Genomic DNA, 17,498 nt, shown 5'->3' with positions numbered 1-17,498 from the left:
ATGTGATAGTAAGTTTAAGTTTGGAAAGAATGAAGAAGTATGTATAATTAAAATTTGCCTTGAAAAAGTTTCGAAATGCTCGAAACTAGATGCCTTATAACAAACTTTAACTATTGCATATTATCACATTAGCGCCACTATATAACGGCAGACTGTTAAACAAGTAATTCCATAAGTAATTACTCGAATACGTCAGCTACTAACGGAGATAATACGAGTAGTCATATTGTCTACAGTGACTGTAATATCACCTTCTTCACTATTAAATTTCAGAGAGAAACTATAAATAAATCAGGATTAGAGAGTTATATTTTAATGTTAAATGTGATAAGAACCAGAATATCGTACTTTCTCGCAACAAGAGCGTCACTGAAACCGCTAATGTTGTTGTTGACTTATAACAACGATGTTCGCAAATTTTACCCTAAACTTGTCTTCAAAGTTGCAGCATAATTTATACAGCGTGACGTATCTTGACACAAAATTAGGTGTAACATGCAGTATGAAATTACGGGATTTAGCAGAAACCGCCACATAACGTGTATAAAATGCATTTTGCAAAAAGTATATTGTACTACTAGTCGGCAGATGATTAGGGAAGCAGGAAAAAGTATTTCAGCGCGTTTCTTAATTTTAGCCATTTTTATCGTCTTATGCGAATTGCATGAATTTAAGAAAAGAAAAAGAACCTTGCGTGATTACATTATTAATAAATCCGAGTATTTCGTATAAAGCGTTAGCGAAGCGATTAAAAGTATACGATTTGTACGTAGCATGACACCGGGATCGTTTTATTTATTTATTGTACTCCAGCCGGCGCGGTTCGCAGACGTCGGCGAATGGCTCGAAATTCGAAAGGCTTTTGAGAAAATTGCAAGCACGAATGCCGCAAGGGAAAAAGCTCCTCTCTATGCGGCCGGGTCGCGACACGATGTAGACGAGAGGATAGACGCCGCGGCGGAAAATTTGTCAGACTCAAAGGCAACAGCGGGCAAAAGTTCCATGTACTTCGGCAATTTCCTCGACACTCGGACGGATACATGCATGGCACAGGCATCATCCGCGCTTGAGATGAAACTTGAAGAAGTTTGAAGCCGCGACCGAGATTGTTGATGCTGCGCATTAAAGCGGATAAATATCGCTCTTGTACATTGCGTGCATAATGCGTGTAAATTAACACTCTTTAATTTTAAACATTACCCTAGAAAAGACAAATATTTGCTAAACCCTCGACAAATATAGAGTTATATTAAACTTAGTGTTATATGGAAACTACTACATTGTTACGTAACATAATTAATAATATTAGAACACTATTTTACTGCATTCGTTAAAAGTGATCTTTTTCCTTCTCTACAGGCACATTACTAATATTATAGCAATAATGGCTATATAAAACTGAAACTTTTAATCGTAATTATTTTATTGTGCACTTGTAATTATAAATGTCGAATATTTTTTACTCAAAGTACATTTCAGGGTATAAATGAATTTTTTAATAAAACGGGTTCGAATAATACCGTGGAAAAAAATTTATTCGCTTAGTATCTTTTAAGCATCTCTCGATTTATTTACTCGCAACCTCTGCAATTGCAGACCTGCCCATTAAGCACGTACGAGGGCCAGAGTAATGACTGTAATAATACAAATTCTGGACATTCTGGCTGGGTGAAACGAATTTAAGCGGATTATACGAGACGGTAACAGCGGCCGTACTGGAGTTTAAATACAGACTGGATTCTTTTTATATCGTCGACCAATCTCGTAGTACGAACATTTTATGCCACGCCTCGATTAATAATCTCTTGTTTTTGCTAGAACGATTATAGTTACATTACGTGCAAATCGGTTGCGTAAATTTTTTTGTCAATATACGCTTTAATCCACAAATTCGTAATACAGATTTGTTGCTTGTTTGGTAACACGTGATATTTGTCACACTGAACATATATAAACAAAAATTATTTATTGTTGAATTTGAAAAACAGTTATTCGGTTGTATGTATGTATGTATGTATCAATGAAAATATTTTCTTCAGTATTTATTATATAGACAGCTTTTAAAAATTTGAATAGAACCTCAAAATGTTAAATTCTTTCATTTCAAATATGGAAAAAAAAGGAACTGGAAGTTCTTGTCTTTCTGATAGATTTGAAGGTAACTAAAATGTTAAATGTAAAATAATACGATTCTGAAATACATCAGTATCATGCAATCTGAATTAACTGATTTGAAATAACTTCTCTATATCTTGATTAATATATTACTAAATATAACATTAAAATATTAATTATCTCATTATGTGTATTAATTCCGTTTAATACTAATTTACCTTAAACACTAATTAAATTTATCATTCGCTTGAATCGTATCGTCGCGACTAAAAATTTTGTATGTGACATTATTGTAGCTTCTAAGCAAGATTCCAAGCTGTCACAGACATAGTATAACTATGATCAACTATACAATGTCATTATATAGTTACGTTATAAGGTAACATCGATTCTCTTGCGAGAGAATCCTCTGCAGGTAACCTTTAGCCGGCTTTGTGCTGCGAGTAAGTGTAACGTCTTCTCGTTAACTACTAATTACGGTAGGCAATTAAGTGGTACGTCCGATCCTTATTACGCGAATTCGTAAGCTCGGCGGCAGAAATTAATTAAACAACTTGAAATTCGTTATCGGTAACAGATGGGTACAAGAGTAACATCGCTAATAGTTTCTATGTAAGCTGATTTTTCAAGAGATAACGTTGCAACACAATTTTTATTTGCATCATTTTCATTATAATAAAAACGTTTATGTACGTATTCAAATAACTTTTAATATTTTTAATTTAGCGTGTAAAATTTGTCACGTTTATTTGCAGTTTTTAACGGGAGACGTCACGCATGATAAAATATGCATGCATGACAACGTCTTTTTTTTTTCGTCTTTTTAATGAACGACACAAAGGGCTGTCTCCCTTGCGCTCTACGCTTCAATCCGGATAATCCTCTGCAATGGGTACGATGACTCTCGTATTTTTCCTCTCGCTGCTAAATTACCGATGATTACGTCCGTCACCGTGATAGAGCGGGCTGAATGCTTCGTTATTACGTTTCAATTAGCAGGTTCTGCTTGCGGTATTCGCGATTGGAATCAGTTATATTATTATATATCGGGACGTGTCAAGTCATGCGTTCCTCGAACGTATGTGTCCCGCTTATATTTTTCCATTCGTCGGCGTAACGAATCTCATCAAGGCTGTAATGGATTTTCAGATTTTACAAAAATATCGTCTTGTTGATCGTATCGGAAATAAAATTGAATGTTACACGCAACTGTGTTACGGAATGAATAATGTAACATCGAAAATAATTTTCTTTCGCATCGGAACTTTCCTGATAATTTGCTAATTAAATGTAGGACATTGTATCGGGATCGAGAGAGTTTCCTGCTGAAGCAGTCTTTGATAATAATACTTAAGAGATTAACTTTCTTATTTTCTTCAGTGAAATATTATCGAAGTAATTATGTTTCTTTTCTTTTATTTTACAACGCTAGTTACAATGTTATTTTACACTTTAAGGAAAATTCATATTTTAGTCGACATCGAATTAAATAGTTTATACAGCTATCTTTGAATCGAATTTTGAGATAAACTTCCAATTAGATGCAAATAAACACAATGCACCTTTGAACACATTACACATACAGTGCTTACAAGATGAAGGCATAAAACTACCACTTATCCAGTATTCATGAGCTTGAAAGCATTTATTTGCTTGTGAAGTAGAAGAAATTTTCGTCGAAAAAGCACGTACGCGTCAAAATTACGAGAATGCAGGTCGCAAATTTGTGCTGAAGTAAAACGTCCTAATACTTTTTTGCTGTTTTTGTAACGAGGTGAATTACAAGATACGAAACACTCTCGTGTACCAGGATATTTTTTCGTTTTGAAAAAGGGGAAGTACGCCTGGCGGTAATGCATCGAAATGCTCGCGTGGAAACCTATTAGCAGCTGCACTTTGGGAAGAGGAAGGAAAAAAAAATCGTATGGATAAGGTTGTAAATGGCGATTTACGATCAAACGCGAGCGGTCGTAAATGCATGCGCGAGACAGTACGCGTGGTCTTCTTCTTCGTTACGAAACGCGGCGCGAGTAGTACGTCCATCCTTTGGTATCTCGGCTGATAATAAAAATGCAAGACGGGGAGCGTATTCCGGGGGGAAATGTATGTATGCTACGCGCTAAGCTGCTCGTAAATAATAGCCAGGGATTTCGCGGGTGCCGCAGATAAGCGAGAGCGAAGCGATCCCTCGCGCTAATTTAATCTCGCTTTATCCCGAGTGTTTTAATACCGTGTTTAAATTTAATGGACCCGGGTCATTTAATTTTTCCGGGACGAGCGCTTCCGCCTGACGATAACGCTAATACGTATTTATTGGATGGTACACTTTTGCTCGTAAGATGCGATTCACAAGGAGTGTAATTAAAGGTTTTCGTTTGAGAAACAGAAATTCTAATCTCCGTTACGCATGATTAAGTTTGTAATCGATGCCTATCTCCAATATAATGACATTCTAAGTATCATGTGAAGGGAACTTGAAGATCCTTTACTAGGTCGGCATAATGTTGTAAACTAAGGATATAACGTGACATATACGTGTCTAGGTATTTGAAAGTTTCTTCCAAGTGCCTGAAGCGATGCAAAATAGTTGTTTACTATAATTTAACAAATATGAATACACTATTATATATAATTATCAACACTTGAGAGCATATTAGGTATACATTTTGGATAATGAATGTAGTTTGTTCTTGGCGAAATAGTCTGTAAATTGCATCCAAAGTAATAAATAGACTAATGAAACGAGATTCATAATTAATAATCTTGGATAATGCAATTGTACTGTATAAACACGTTATTTTTCATCAACTCTATCAATAATTTTCTATTTTTCTACTAATTATTTTAATTCTATTGCTATATTAATTATGAGCGGAAGAGAGAGAGAGAGAGAGAGAGAGAGAGCATTTTGACTTAAAGATTGCATTTTGTTATTACATTGCTTTTATTTCCGTCTGATATACAAATCTACTATTAACAGCACCACAATTTAAGCACCACAAGTAGAAATATAAATAGAGTTAATATTATTTTTGGAATCGTAGTTTGTATATCCTGATTTAAAGAATTGAAGAGAAAAGTTTGAATTACAAATATGACAGCGTGTGAGATTTTAATTTATTAGTATTTAAAATTCTGTCAAACATTAAAAATATTTTTTAAATTAGGAATATCACGTGAAAATCAATAATGTTATAATTTTAGCGACAGACGTATGCGCAGCATGCAGTTCTGTTTTTCTACGTCTGCAACTGCTAGGGATCGTCATTTATAAAAATACGAAAAATGTCACTTGTGTTTTCTCTTGAACACGAATAGTACTATTCCACGTTAGCGTTTACAAGACAGGAAGGAAGACAGGGTGTATCCTCGGGTGGCTTTCTCGCGGAATCATTGCGCGCACGTAACCGGCGGCAGAACGTGTCATCGACTTATAGCTGCTGCCCGGGTCCAGCTTATGTAATACATAAAGCAGGACACGAGTTCGCGATATGAAGCCAGAAATCGTGCGCGTCAGAGCGCCCCCGCCGCAGAAACCACCCGTACCCGGGACGTGATTTATGACGATGAACGTGCATGATTATGGAGATTTTCTCATCGGGACGTGCGTGTATTTATCTACCAAATAGTTGGCCGCATTACGAGAGAATATTGATTCCCTCGGCAATTTTTATAAACGGCACCGTGTGTATTCTTATTAAGCGTTAAGTGCCCGATGATCGATGGCGCGATTATTTACTCTTTGATTAATTACGACGAATGCAAACATCAATGACATTTGTTCTCGCGTAACAAAAAGTACAGCTGTGATCGATTAAATATTTTGGTTTCGTACTTCATGATAGAATAAACGAAAATTTTCTTCGGAGAATAATAAATACTAGCTTCTTATTTTAGTCTAATGAATCTGATAATTTGGTGAATTAGATTGGATTTATTAATTCTATTTTCCGCGACATCTCTCTTTTGCCATTGAGACATTGTTAGTTTTTAATACCTACGGTTGGATTTAGCAGACTGAATTATAATTAATTTCCTGCAATATAATTGAATTAATTAGGATCGCAGAGAATAAAGAACGTGAGATGTTAGTTTGCAATTTCTAGGCAAATCGTACGTCTGGCAATTTCGTTATGGTTAATTAAACTTCATTGAAACATACGTTATATATGCATATGCGCAAAATAGGATACATAATTCACATACGTTTGCACATCAAATTGAATACAATGATCAAGTAATATGGTATTATTTCTAGAACTTAGGCTAAATTTCAATCGTGCAAATTATGCTGACACGCGCGAATAAAACATAAAATTGATTTTTGCAAATAGGGTAAAGGCGACAATGCCACAATGCTCGTATTAAATATTTTTGCAATTTTCTTATAGTTAGCGAGTGACAGATTTAACATTCCGATTAAATGTTTATTTTTTAATGTTTTTTTATTAAATGTTTATTTTTCAAATGTGTATGTTTCAAATGTTTCAATGTTTATGTTTTGTACGATTAAAATTACCTTACTTTTGCAAAATATTACTGTTTTGTACACTTTTCTTATAGTTTGGCCATATTACTACCCTACGTTTAATATGGCCAAAATGCTTTCATGATTCGTTTTTTTTCTTCGAATATGGATAAATTTTAATTGATCAAGACATTTTGTCATCAAAGTTTATTAAATACACTAGAATTTCAGAAAATTACGAAATAAAAAAACCACCGGTTTGAAAATTATAATCTTAAGTAAAAACTATGGCCATAATGTCCGCCTTTACCCTACATAGAGTAGATGTATCGATTTTCTTGTTATACAATTATTATATTTTTATATTTAATTCATATTCCGAAACTGTTTGCGTAACCCATGGAATGTTTTCTCATAAAATCACTTTCTTCACGTGACACGTCAAAATGGAAATGAGAATCGTACGCATGTGTAAACGTATTTACGTGGCGTCTGTATACATTGTGGATTCGTAATACCAGAATCTCGTGTAACCATGTCGGCAGCGAAAATTACGTGTAACCGCTGTTTGAACTGTTACTGCTGAATTTGACCGCTTGTCAGCTACTTTCAATTACACGCTCTCCGCAGTGTGTTGCGAAACCTGTTTCAGTGAATTCAAGAGCAAAGCTATCGATTACGTCTCGGTAAACGGATTGGCACTTGAAGAAACGCGGAAGGGAAAATGAGCGCTTTCATGACTTTCGATACCGGTACTTTCCTTTGGTTTTATTTTAGATGTGAAGGGAAATCCTCAACAACTTAAACGCTCATTTTTATCTTTCAATTTACGTCACGATTTTCAAGTTTGCATGTCCATTGAGATGCAGATCAAAGTGTAACATACCATAAATTGCATCTTTGAATCAGATTATTTTGAATCCGATACTTTTTCATGAAGGAAATATGAAAATATTAAAATACATATATTGAACATGAATATTTCAATTTGTATATTTCGTGTGTTCTTCGTGAATCATGCAATATGTATAACGCAATCTCTTCGTCCGTAATTTAACTTGAGCTTTGTTTTAACAGAATCACAATCTAGATAGTCCGATCTTAGGCATCAAGATATTCACACGCTGAAAAAACGTGCTGAAAAGATGCAAAACACGCGATCGAATTTTCGTTAAAGAAGAATCAATTACGAATTGATCAAAGATTCCGTTGATGAAGCTTCGTAGGACGCATTCTCGAGCAAACTTGTATAAAATTGCGCATTGGATCGAGTCGAAACGAGCTCCCCCCCTTCTTCCTTTCTCCCCCTCTCACCCTCCCAGGGCCTAGACTGTCTCTCTATAATTACAGAGACTAACGACGCGATTTTGTGCGTGTCGGTGAAAAGCGATGTTCCCGCCCGTGCAACTTCGCAAGATTGATTTTCTGCAATTAGAGGACGGTCTTAACGAGTTTCCGTTGAAACGGAGTACTTTTTACCGACCATACCGCGTATACTTCGCGATGACGTTTCGCATGTCTTAATGGATTTCCGAGTTTCAATATTTTACGAAAGGATTGCGATTTTCTTGCTTACATCTGGTTAATCGACAATACCCGTCGAAGAACTGTTTGACATGTATTAGAGAGGAGAGTAGTTTACAAAGGGAGAAAACTCTCTCTCTCTCTCTTTGAAGTTCTGTCCTCTCTTTATTAAAAGCCTGATATTTTCTTCCGGTCATTTGATCCCGAGATAGGGAATGTATAATGTTCTCTCTCAAAAGCGAGCTTATAAACGACGACAAAAAAATGACGGACGATCTGAATAATAAACCGCTCAAAAGGGATATATTTAACAAGTAAAGCGGATCATCGTCTTTCTTTCTTTCAGTTTAAGACACGATTTTCAGGCTAATTAAAGCCTCTTATCTCTACATCGCGATCCCGGTTAATTGCGCGATTGTAATTACGCGCTGCACGCGACGCGCTGCGTCCGGAAGCGAGTTATATTAAAAATGCGTGCGTCAAAGAGCGCCGCGAAACGTATGTTAATTAATTCGCGTTTGAGCCGTTATCATGAATTATTTATTTTGATTTCAGCCGTTTGACAGAGTTTGCATTTCTTCATTACGCTGAACGGCAATAGCATGCGATTTGTTATAATTTTTAACCGAAATGCTACTTTTTCCATGCCAACTGATATGATATTGTACGGTTTCGTACTTGCTCGTTTCATGAAATTTGCAACAAATTTATATTTTGCTGTAAAATTGATAAAAATTGATAGCGGTGGCTTTTATGTCATGGGATAGAAAATTTGAAAAGAGGTTGATAGGCATGTCAAGCATTCAATATTTCGCGCGAAAGTATTAGTGTCCCAACATTAATCGAAAACATCGATTAAATTTCGCACTACAAATAGCTTCTAAACGCGCTTCCGAAATCGTCGTTCGCTGATTATGAGAGAGCCACATGCTCGCGACTCATTCGCATATACGTCAATCAAGTTGGCGTTGAACTCACATTAGCGTTGAACGCATACGCGAATACACGGTCGCATCATCGCCGATCATGCAAGTATTTCCGCGACCGTTAACAATTAATTAGGCGGGGGCGATAAAATCCGCGCGTAAATATGTCAGATCGATATGTGAATGGGAAAATAACGGATGAAGCTGGCACCGAAAAAGTTGTATTCTCAACTTAAAAATTTCCCTTCTATTTTTATAGCTGTAATAATATTGGATATCTTCTGAAATAAGCACTAAGAGGATTTTCTTAACTTCAGAGGGAATTCTTTTAGTTAAAACATAAATTAATTGCAGATATTCTTAATTTTTATTAATGATATATAAGTAAGATGTGATTTATAGGTTTATTTTAAGACATAATTTTCTGCAAATGCAAAATGATTAGGTCAGCTTTTAGTCAGCTTTTCGAGTTACTTTTTTACAATTTTATCACGATATTTAAAATTTTAAATACCAAACTCTACATTGCACTCGCATGTTAAATTATAACGATATAATTGTTGCAAATATTAAATGAAACATGGTTTGCATAAAATATTGTTAAGAAATTCGTTGAAAAGTATTTTTTTAGTTTTAAAGGATATTTTAGAAAATATACGTTGAAAGGGCTTGCAAAAGTATATATATGAGAATATTTGGAGAATACACTTTTCTGGTGGATCATTCGAATGCAAGAAATAATTCTTACACGTTTTGAGCAAGAAGTCTTTTACAAGACCTGTTTAATTCTAATTTCTTCAACTTAAAATTTTGACACTGTAGTAATTAATAACCGAGAATATATATTTATGATTTTTTTGTGTATTAACAAATTAGTATAATTAATGTTGAAACTCGCACTTTTTTCGTTATGTTCTCATTTCAGCATTTATACTTGTATATTCATTACATTTTATCTTTCGATGTCGTTATTAATATTATTTTTCTTCAGAATTTTTTTCCCCCAATTTTTTGGTTAAAATCTCGCGAAAGGTAGGTATAAAGCACGCTATATCTCGCGGAATATCACATTCAGACTACCAGGCTAGATTCAAAGTGGTGAAATCATGTCTCCCTTGACAAACGGCGAAACAATCGCCGTGAGTGTTTGCACGTCGCACTCAATTACGTTCTTGGGCCAATATGCGCGGGCGATGCGAAGCGAGACAAGTGCTTTTGTTCCGTCTGCGTGTCTCCGTGTACGCGCGTTTCTGATACGCCACATTCTGCCGGGCTTTGATTGTAAGAATTTCATCGCGTCTGTAATTACGAAACCCAGCGATTATGTAAGCTGGTTTCCGATTTTCTTCGATGCGACGGTCGTACCATTCGGCGAATGTCGAGCAAATGAGCCGAACTTTTAATTATTTAATTGACGTTGCGTCATAAAATGTCGTTGGTGATGGCTACGCTCAATCTCGTAGTCATCGTCGTCGTCGTCGTTGTCATTGTCATTGTCGTTGTCGTTGTCGTAGCACGGTTAAAGTGTGTATGGGAGGGGGGAGGGGGTAAATTCTCGCACGTGTTTCCGCGCATTAGCACGTATGCCATCTCCCGGTACGTGGTCCCCGAGCGGTGCATTCGCACTCGAGCAGCCACCGCCCGCGCAATTATCTTGGATCACTGACTATGAACCGACAATTAGCGGCGCGAGACTGAATGCGACCGCGATGTTTCCAAACTCGGCATCCGCGAACTCGCCGCGCCAAGTATTTCCGCAAGTTGAAAGTGGGACGCGCTGGTGCGGCGTTCGGTCGAACTGACATAATCTTCGCCCGTGTAATTACTTTGGATCGCTATGAGCGACAGCCAGGCCGCTGCGCGAGTGAGCAAACGTTACGTAACTTCATACAATTTCACCCCAGTGTGGAAATTCCGATGCTACTGGCATTCAGGAGAGACTCCGGGAGGAATTATTTTCGGTACGATTTATCCTTTCACTTTACTGAAGTGCGCATCCAATTCTACGCATAAATATTAATTAACGTAGCTCACGTGTAAATAATTAATCTGACAGGTGAGAAACGTGATGTGGAAATAAAGTGGGGCATTTTATATTCTCGCCACACCTTTTTATACGCTGTTCAAATTTTGACAGTGCAATTTTTAGAAACGTATGTTTTCTTGCACCTAGAAAAAAAGTATAAATTTTTTTATGTTCGAAATAACGCTACGTAAATATGAATTTAAGTCTTGTGTAAGTATTGACTGGCTAATTAGCGTTTGAGAGTTTTTCACGAACATGTGTTTCTCATTAATTCGCGATTAGTAATGCAAGACCGCGCGCGTTGATTAGGCGATTGCGAAAAAGTTCAACTTGCTTTGCGGAGGTTGTTAAAGCTCCGATACTGTGTAATGGAGCAGAGATTTCTTGTGACGCTACACGTTTGATTTTATTAAACACCCATTTCGCCAGCGATTACGCTTTTCTACGCGAACGTTAATTGCACCGTAAGTGTATAATCGCGCGAGAACCAACTGCGAGAAGGCAGAGGAACTTCATCGGTGGTATACTTCATTGAAAAAATTAATTTCAGCGACGTGATAAGTTTTCCGAATGAGCACGAAAATGAGGAGGTTGTATCGGTTCTCGTCGCTGACAGCATTCAATTACGTAGATTAGTCTCGTAGGGGTATGTTATCTCGGGCATTTCCGCAAGAACGCGGTAAGTTTTCCCCGGCGAAGTCAGGCTCCCGCTGGACGAGAGTTAGTAGTCGTTCACTAACGTTCTGAGAATTTCGGACGAGATTGCAAACCACGTACCTTGGTTGACCGCGATCGCCTCGATAACCAGGAGAATACCAACGAGTACCAGCACGGCGAGCCAGCGACACAGCATTTTTAACACCTCGCTGCACTACCGATCCTTGGCTTGTTATACCAGTACTCGCTATCGCGAAGCGTAATGCGTGATCATCGATCCTTTTTTTTTTTAACGATCTGCTGCCGTGCTCCACGCACTGCGGTGCAACGTCCTCACTGTGCCGTATCTTCCACAATGAGAGCGCAGTTATAGTATAGTGCCTCCTCGAAACACAACACAGACACTTAGGCTCTCAAAAACCATATACGTGCACGTGTTCTGTACGTCACCACGAGCAATTTTTAACTTTCGCATGAACATGTATGTTTCGATAGAGAGAAAATTACACCACGATATTAACACCTGGGGATGATATCAATTATCCACCACTGCGACGGCAGGCACGATTTCGCTAGAACCGCGTCGACGCGCTGAAATTCACGGGAGCTTCTCGAGCGTGTAGAACGCGGATGCCAGCGATATGTCAGCTGTATTGTCACAGGCTGTGCGCGTATCGACCGTAAATCCTCAACCGGTAATCCACGATACAAGGTCTGAATGCTCACAGACGATGTCCCGCGGCCGCCGTCACGCGGCCGAGGTGCACCTGCACGCGTCCCCGATGACAGCCGCGCTCACGTGGAGCTACCACCTGGAGGAGCGTCGCGACGCGCGATCCGCGAGTGCCCAGTCTCAGCCGCAGCATCCTCCGGCTGGTACGCGCGCGTCGGCCACATTCGATCGGCAGTCGGCTTGATCCTCCGCGAGTCGCGTTACCCGGATTAACTCGCGTTATTAAGAATCTGCCGAATGACGAGTAGCGTCATCGTACGAGCGTACTGATCGTCGTCGTCGCCGTCGTCGTCGTCGTCCTCCCGCGCGACGACGTTGAACCCGCATGGACCAGGCCGCCGGCGCGGATGAGGCCTGCCGCTCGGCGTCGCGGCGCGAAATGATCCTGCGGGGGACACTTCGCCACGGCGCGCTTGCGCGATGACTTTGCTGCGTTCGCCGCGGATAAAGCGCGGACCGGTTACGCGCAGACCGCTTCTCTCTTCTCTTCTCTCTCTCTCTCTCTCTTCTTCTCTATCTCTCCTCGTCGCGCGGCCACTGGGGGGATGACCGCTGGCTGCGAGATCAGGGGGTGCACTGGAGCACACACACGCCCAACGTTCGTCGAGGGGTCCGTCTTGTTGTCGATCCCGCGGCTGTCTTCGACGTCTTCGCGAGAATTATGATGTTGTCGCTACTGACAGATCGGCGAGCTTTGTTCGTATTAGACGTCGGTTATTAGCGGCTCTCGTAATTCTTTTTGCCCAGTTCAAATCGCCGCTCCTCCAAACGCACACCCCGATTACATAATGCAATCGCGAAACTTGGCTTTTTTCCGCGAGGACAATTGGATTGCTGCTGTTTAAATTTCATGGAGTAAAAGTTGAACTCGTGAGTGATACGTTATCTTAATAAAATTAAATATCATCTGTAAAAGAATACTATTTAGTCCTGTAGGAGTGAATTTTGACTCTTATAGAATGGACAAATTATTCGATTAATTACACAAGCTCAATTTTCCACCTTTTAAAATAACATGTTATTTTACGAGATTTAGAGAACATAGAATAGTTTTTTGTAAGCACAGATGTATTACGAACGTAGATTTTATTAAGTTTTTAGTTTATATTGAACAGGTTATTTTAAATCTTGTCTCTCTTGATGAATCTAATCTAATCTAATGTATGAATACTTGCTAAATTTTTATAGACTGAAAAATTACTTGAAAATTGCACAAGCTCAATTTTCACTTTATAGGAGTGAATTTGGACTTATATTAGAATAGCAAATTACTCAAAACATTTCACGAGCTCACTTTTCACTCTTTTAGAGTGACGTTTCACTTTGCGAGATTTAAAAAGTAAGTTAGAATTAGGTGGAATATTTCTCTCTCTCTCTCTCTCTCTCTCTCTCTCTCTCTCTTTCTCGTGCGCATTTTCTTTCTTCAATTTCTTTCTCTTTTTCTTTCAAAGTTGATAATTTCGCGTGCTTGCACTATGAACCATTGAACTCCGGCAAGACCCAGCAAGTATTGCCAAGCTGCAGCACATTGGTAGCGACGCGTAACGTGTTCCTGTTTACAGAAAGTTATCGACGTGAATACCGTTGCCAAGTATGCACCACAGGCTTGCTCCTATCGACAATAACTGCTGTTAGTGCACGAGGTAGAAACTCTCAATTGCGAACGCTATATCAGTGTAAGGGCTTACAGAAGCTGAGATCTATGAGTGCTTTATCCAGAAGCCTGGCGAATCGCGAATTACAGACTAATAGTTTATCCGTTGAAAGTGTTTTCGAGTTACACATTTATGACATTACGAAGTCAAGCTTTTGTTACAGACGAAGAAAATATTTCTGTAATTTAAATTACAGGTTATTTTACTTTATACGCACATTAATAATTTAATAATTTATTTACACAAGAAATTTTTATTACACAACTAATACTAATTTTGAAATTGTTTTGATAAAAATAATCTAGTACTCATTAGCAATCTATTCTCAATTTTACTTCAGTTTACAAAGTGAACTATTGCAATGCTAATATTACCTTTTACCAGCTTTTAATAATCCAACGAGAATCAATTATATCATTGAACGGATTTGGTTTCAAATCTTTCGAAATAACCGCTTATTGATCGTGCGAGTATTTTTCGATGTATTTGAGAGCTTTTGCTGAAGTTTCGCATCGGCGTTTTGATGTTGACGAAACTATTTCAATGTAATGCCGGATCCGCTCAAACGGGGGTTTTGACTTTCTTTTGGGCGGATCGCCACTCTGTTTAGATATAAGCATAGAACGCGCTTTGCCGGACGGCTTCACGGGTTCCATCGAAACGTGTATAGGCGGGCTTTAGCGATTCTAAAAGGATACGTGCCAGCGCGTGCTTTCAGGTGGGATGGAATTGATCGGACGGATCTAGAGCAAAATGTTCCGCCTGTTACACGTCCATACGGTACCGTGCGGCACAAGGTATGCCCATGGTGCAGCCTTCGTTGTCGAGTGATATTTGTTCAAGCCCGCAGTCGGCACACCGAGTGCTCCACGTTAACGAGAATCCTGCGTAGCTGATCTTACGAGCAGAATAATATATCAGGGATCTATTGAGTTATCGTCCTAATGTGAATCGGACATTGTTACATTAATCAGTCGCTACATCAATACATTCTATGGTACACAGTAGCATACAATGTGGTCGAGACATTCCGTCATGTATTGTTCAATTTCCTTGAAGCGTTATGTAAATGTGTTTTATTGATTAACAATCAAGTTAATCAATTGAGTAAAGAAATTTGATTATTATAAATATTACTATTATAGCGTTTAATAATAATACACTCAGAATAAGATCTTAAAATAATTATCTCACATTACATTCGTATCATTACAGTATTTATGTTTAATCTATTATTTATTATGTTGTAAAAATAAACATGGATATAATACTATATTTAAAATATACATACAATTATATATTAAACATAATATAACATAAAGTTTTCTATATGGTATTGTTATACATACATGGCATATAAATTTTTTTGCTCATTTTGTTCGTTTATGTTAATATTTATTGTACAGACACACTCTGTGTAATCATGAAGTCGGCATTCCGAGCTGGTGACATTTCGTATAACTTAGGCAACATTTCGACTAAATATTTAGTCGACATGCATCTGCTTGCATAATACTCAAAGATCCATCCCGAAACCGCAAGAGTTGAATTCCCAACGTGCGCGGAATATAGGCTGCCTTGGTCTAATCCCCTCGCTGGCGTCGTGCGTCTAAGGCAACCGGTTATACCGACAGCACTCCAAAGCATACGTTTGCGCTTAGCGTTAATCGCATGGCGTGAACATCGCAGGTCCAGCATGTTTCCGCGTAATTTTAGATCATTAGCCGCGATTTCCTAGAATTCCTATTTAGATTAAGACGGATCAATTTTCGCAATCACTCTAGCGATATGTTCACTTTTGCCACATTACCATACATTTTTTGCAATGGTCAATCGGAGTCACAATCTAACTAACAGGGTGTTGCATGTTTCATGGAGTTGGTCGTGGTCAAATGTAGTTTCTACAATGTACACAATTACTGTAGGACTACAGGAATACAATTGTTGATTTTACAATTATTAATGATTATTGATTCAATGTTGGATAAGATAGGAAGTAATTATGATGAATTTGTTGAAATATTAGTTTTATTTAAAATAATTAGTTTATACTTTTTAATAAAGTATGACAATGCTTGATTATCTATTTGTTAAAACGCGTGCAATACATTTTTTTATTAAAATGTATTTATTATATTAATATTAAAGATACATTTTGTATGAAAAAATTTGAAAAATTGATTACTGTTTAAAATGTAAGCGATAAATGTAGCCCTGAGGAACATGTTAAATTTGTATGTATTCAAATTGCTCTTTATTTTGTGTTACAACAAACTACCACATTTTATTTAAAATACAATTCCGTTTTTTATCCGCGGTTTTGATTTTTTATTCAAACAATATTAAACGTCGTTATAATACCGTGAGATTATATCGACATGAATAGCGCAATAACTCGCGGACCATATTTACGCAATCCCAGACCGAGAATCGTATTGGTAATACTCACCCAAACCGCTTGTTCCATGAGTATAAATTCGGCTTTTATTTCGATAATCGTCGGGGAATTAAACGCTCACGCAAAGTTTTATCACGAGGGAAGGCATGGTATTAAGTCTGATTTTAGCATACATTATTTAAATTGCACCGCCGCGCCGTGGGCACTTGGCGAACAAACAGTCGCGATATCGCTACCTGCCGGCTTAAACGCGTTAATGACTAATTGTTTTTTACGTACTGGTGAAAAATATAGACGCAGATTACGCGCGCGCAGTATGACGGTAACGCATTTTCGATATTTCATGCAATTTTACAAGGAGGTTAACCCCGACGGTTACACAAAAACTGACTCGCTGATATCTCCCGCATAGATAGATGTATAACATACGCACGCATGTACGTATATCGCACCGATTATCGATTCTAGTGCGAAATACCGTGGATGAAGATTAGTGCTTTTTGATTGCGGGAAGTTTGTATTGATTTTAGGTGACGTAATGTTCAATTCTATATTTTGTACTCGTACAATAATATTAATCTAATTTTCATTTTGAGATTTAGCATTTGTAATAAATTATAAAAGAAGAAGAAAGAGAGAGCATTTATTTTAAAGAATGCGAGATGTTTATGCCGTTTGCTATAATTACGTCGTTATTTTTCTTACATTTTTAAAAATTGCCTTGGACATTATACTTATCGTTATTCCGACATCTTAGCGTTGATGCTATTTTCGCATTGTCGGTTTGCTCTTGGCGCACTTAAAAATGCAATGGTGTACGAGTTCAAGGCTAAAAGGTATTCTTTCTATTGTCCCATTTCATTTCGCTCTTATCAGAATTTTTCAAGTTTTTTACGGCTGTTGATTTAGTATCATAACGAGCTAGCCTTTGTGAGACGCCTTCTCATGCTAAACACCGCCATTTTACTACCAGCTAAGAAATCGCGGTTTAAGAAC

At 37.9% G+C, this 17,498-nt stretch overlaps 1 protein-coding gene across 1 annotated transcript in view; it reads right to left on the bottom strand.

Annotated features, from left to right (window-relative positions):
- Positions 1 to 12,846, bottom strand: part of LOC105832044 (zwei Ig domain protein zig-8) — a 312,677-nt gene extending 299,831 nt beyond the window's left edge. Inside the window, exon 1 of the mRNA XM_028193050.2 lies at positions 11,837 to 12,846. Coding sequence (XP_028048851.1) covers positions 11,837 to 11,912 — 76 coding nt within the window. The 5' untranslated portion in view covers positions 11,913 to 12,846. The remainder of the gene's footprint in view (positions 1 to 11,836) is intronic.
- Between the last annotated feature and the right edge of the window lie 4,652 nt (positions 12,847 to 17,498).

This window comes from Monomorium pharaonis, chromosome 9, assembly GCF_013373865.1.
Source record: "Monomorium pharaonis isolate MP-MQ-018 chromosome 9, ASM1337386v2, whole genome shotgun sequence".
In the NCBI taxonomy this organism is placed as follows: Eukaryota; Metazoa; Arthropoda; class Insecta; order Hymenoptera; family Formicidae; genus Monomorium; species Monomorium pharaonis.
Note: the sequence above shows the minus strand (reverse complement) of the source record. Positions and strands in the feature narration are given on the sequence as shown.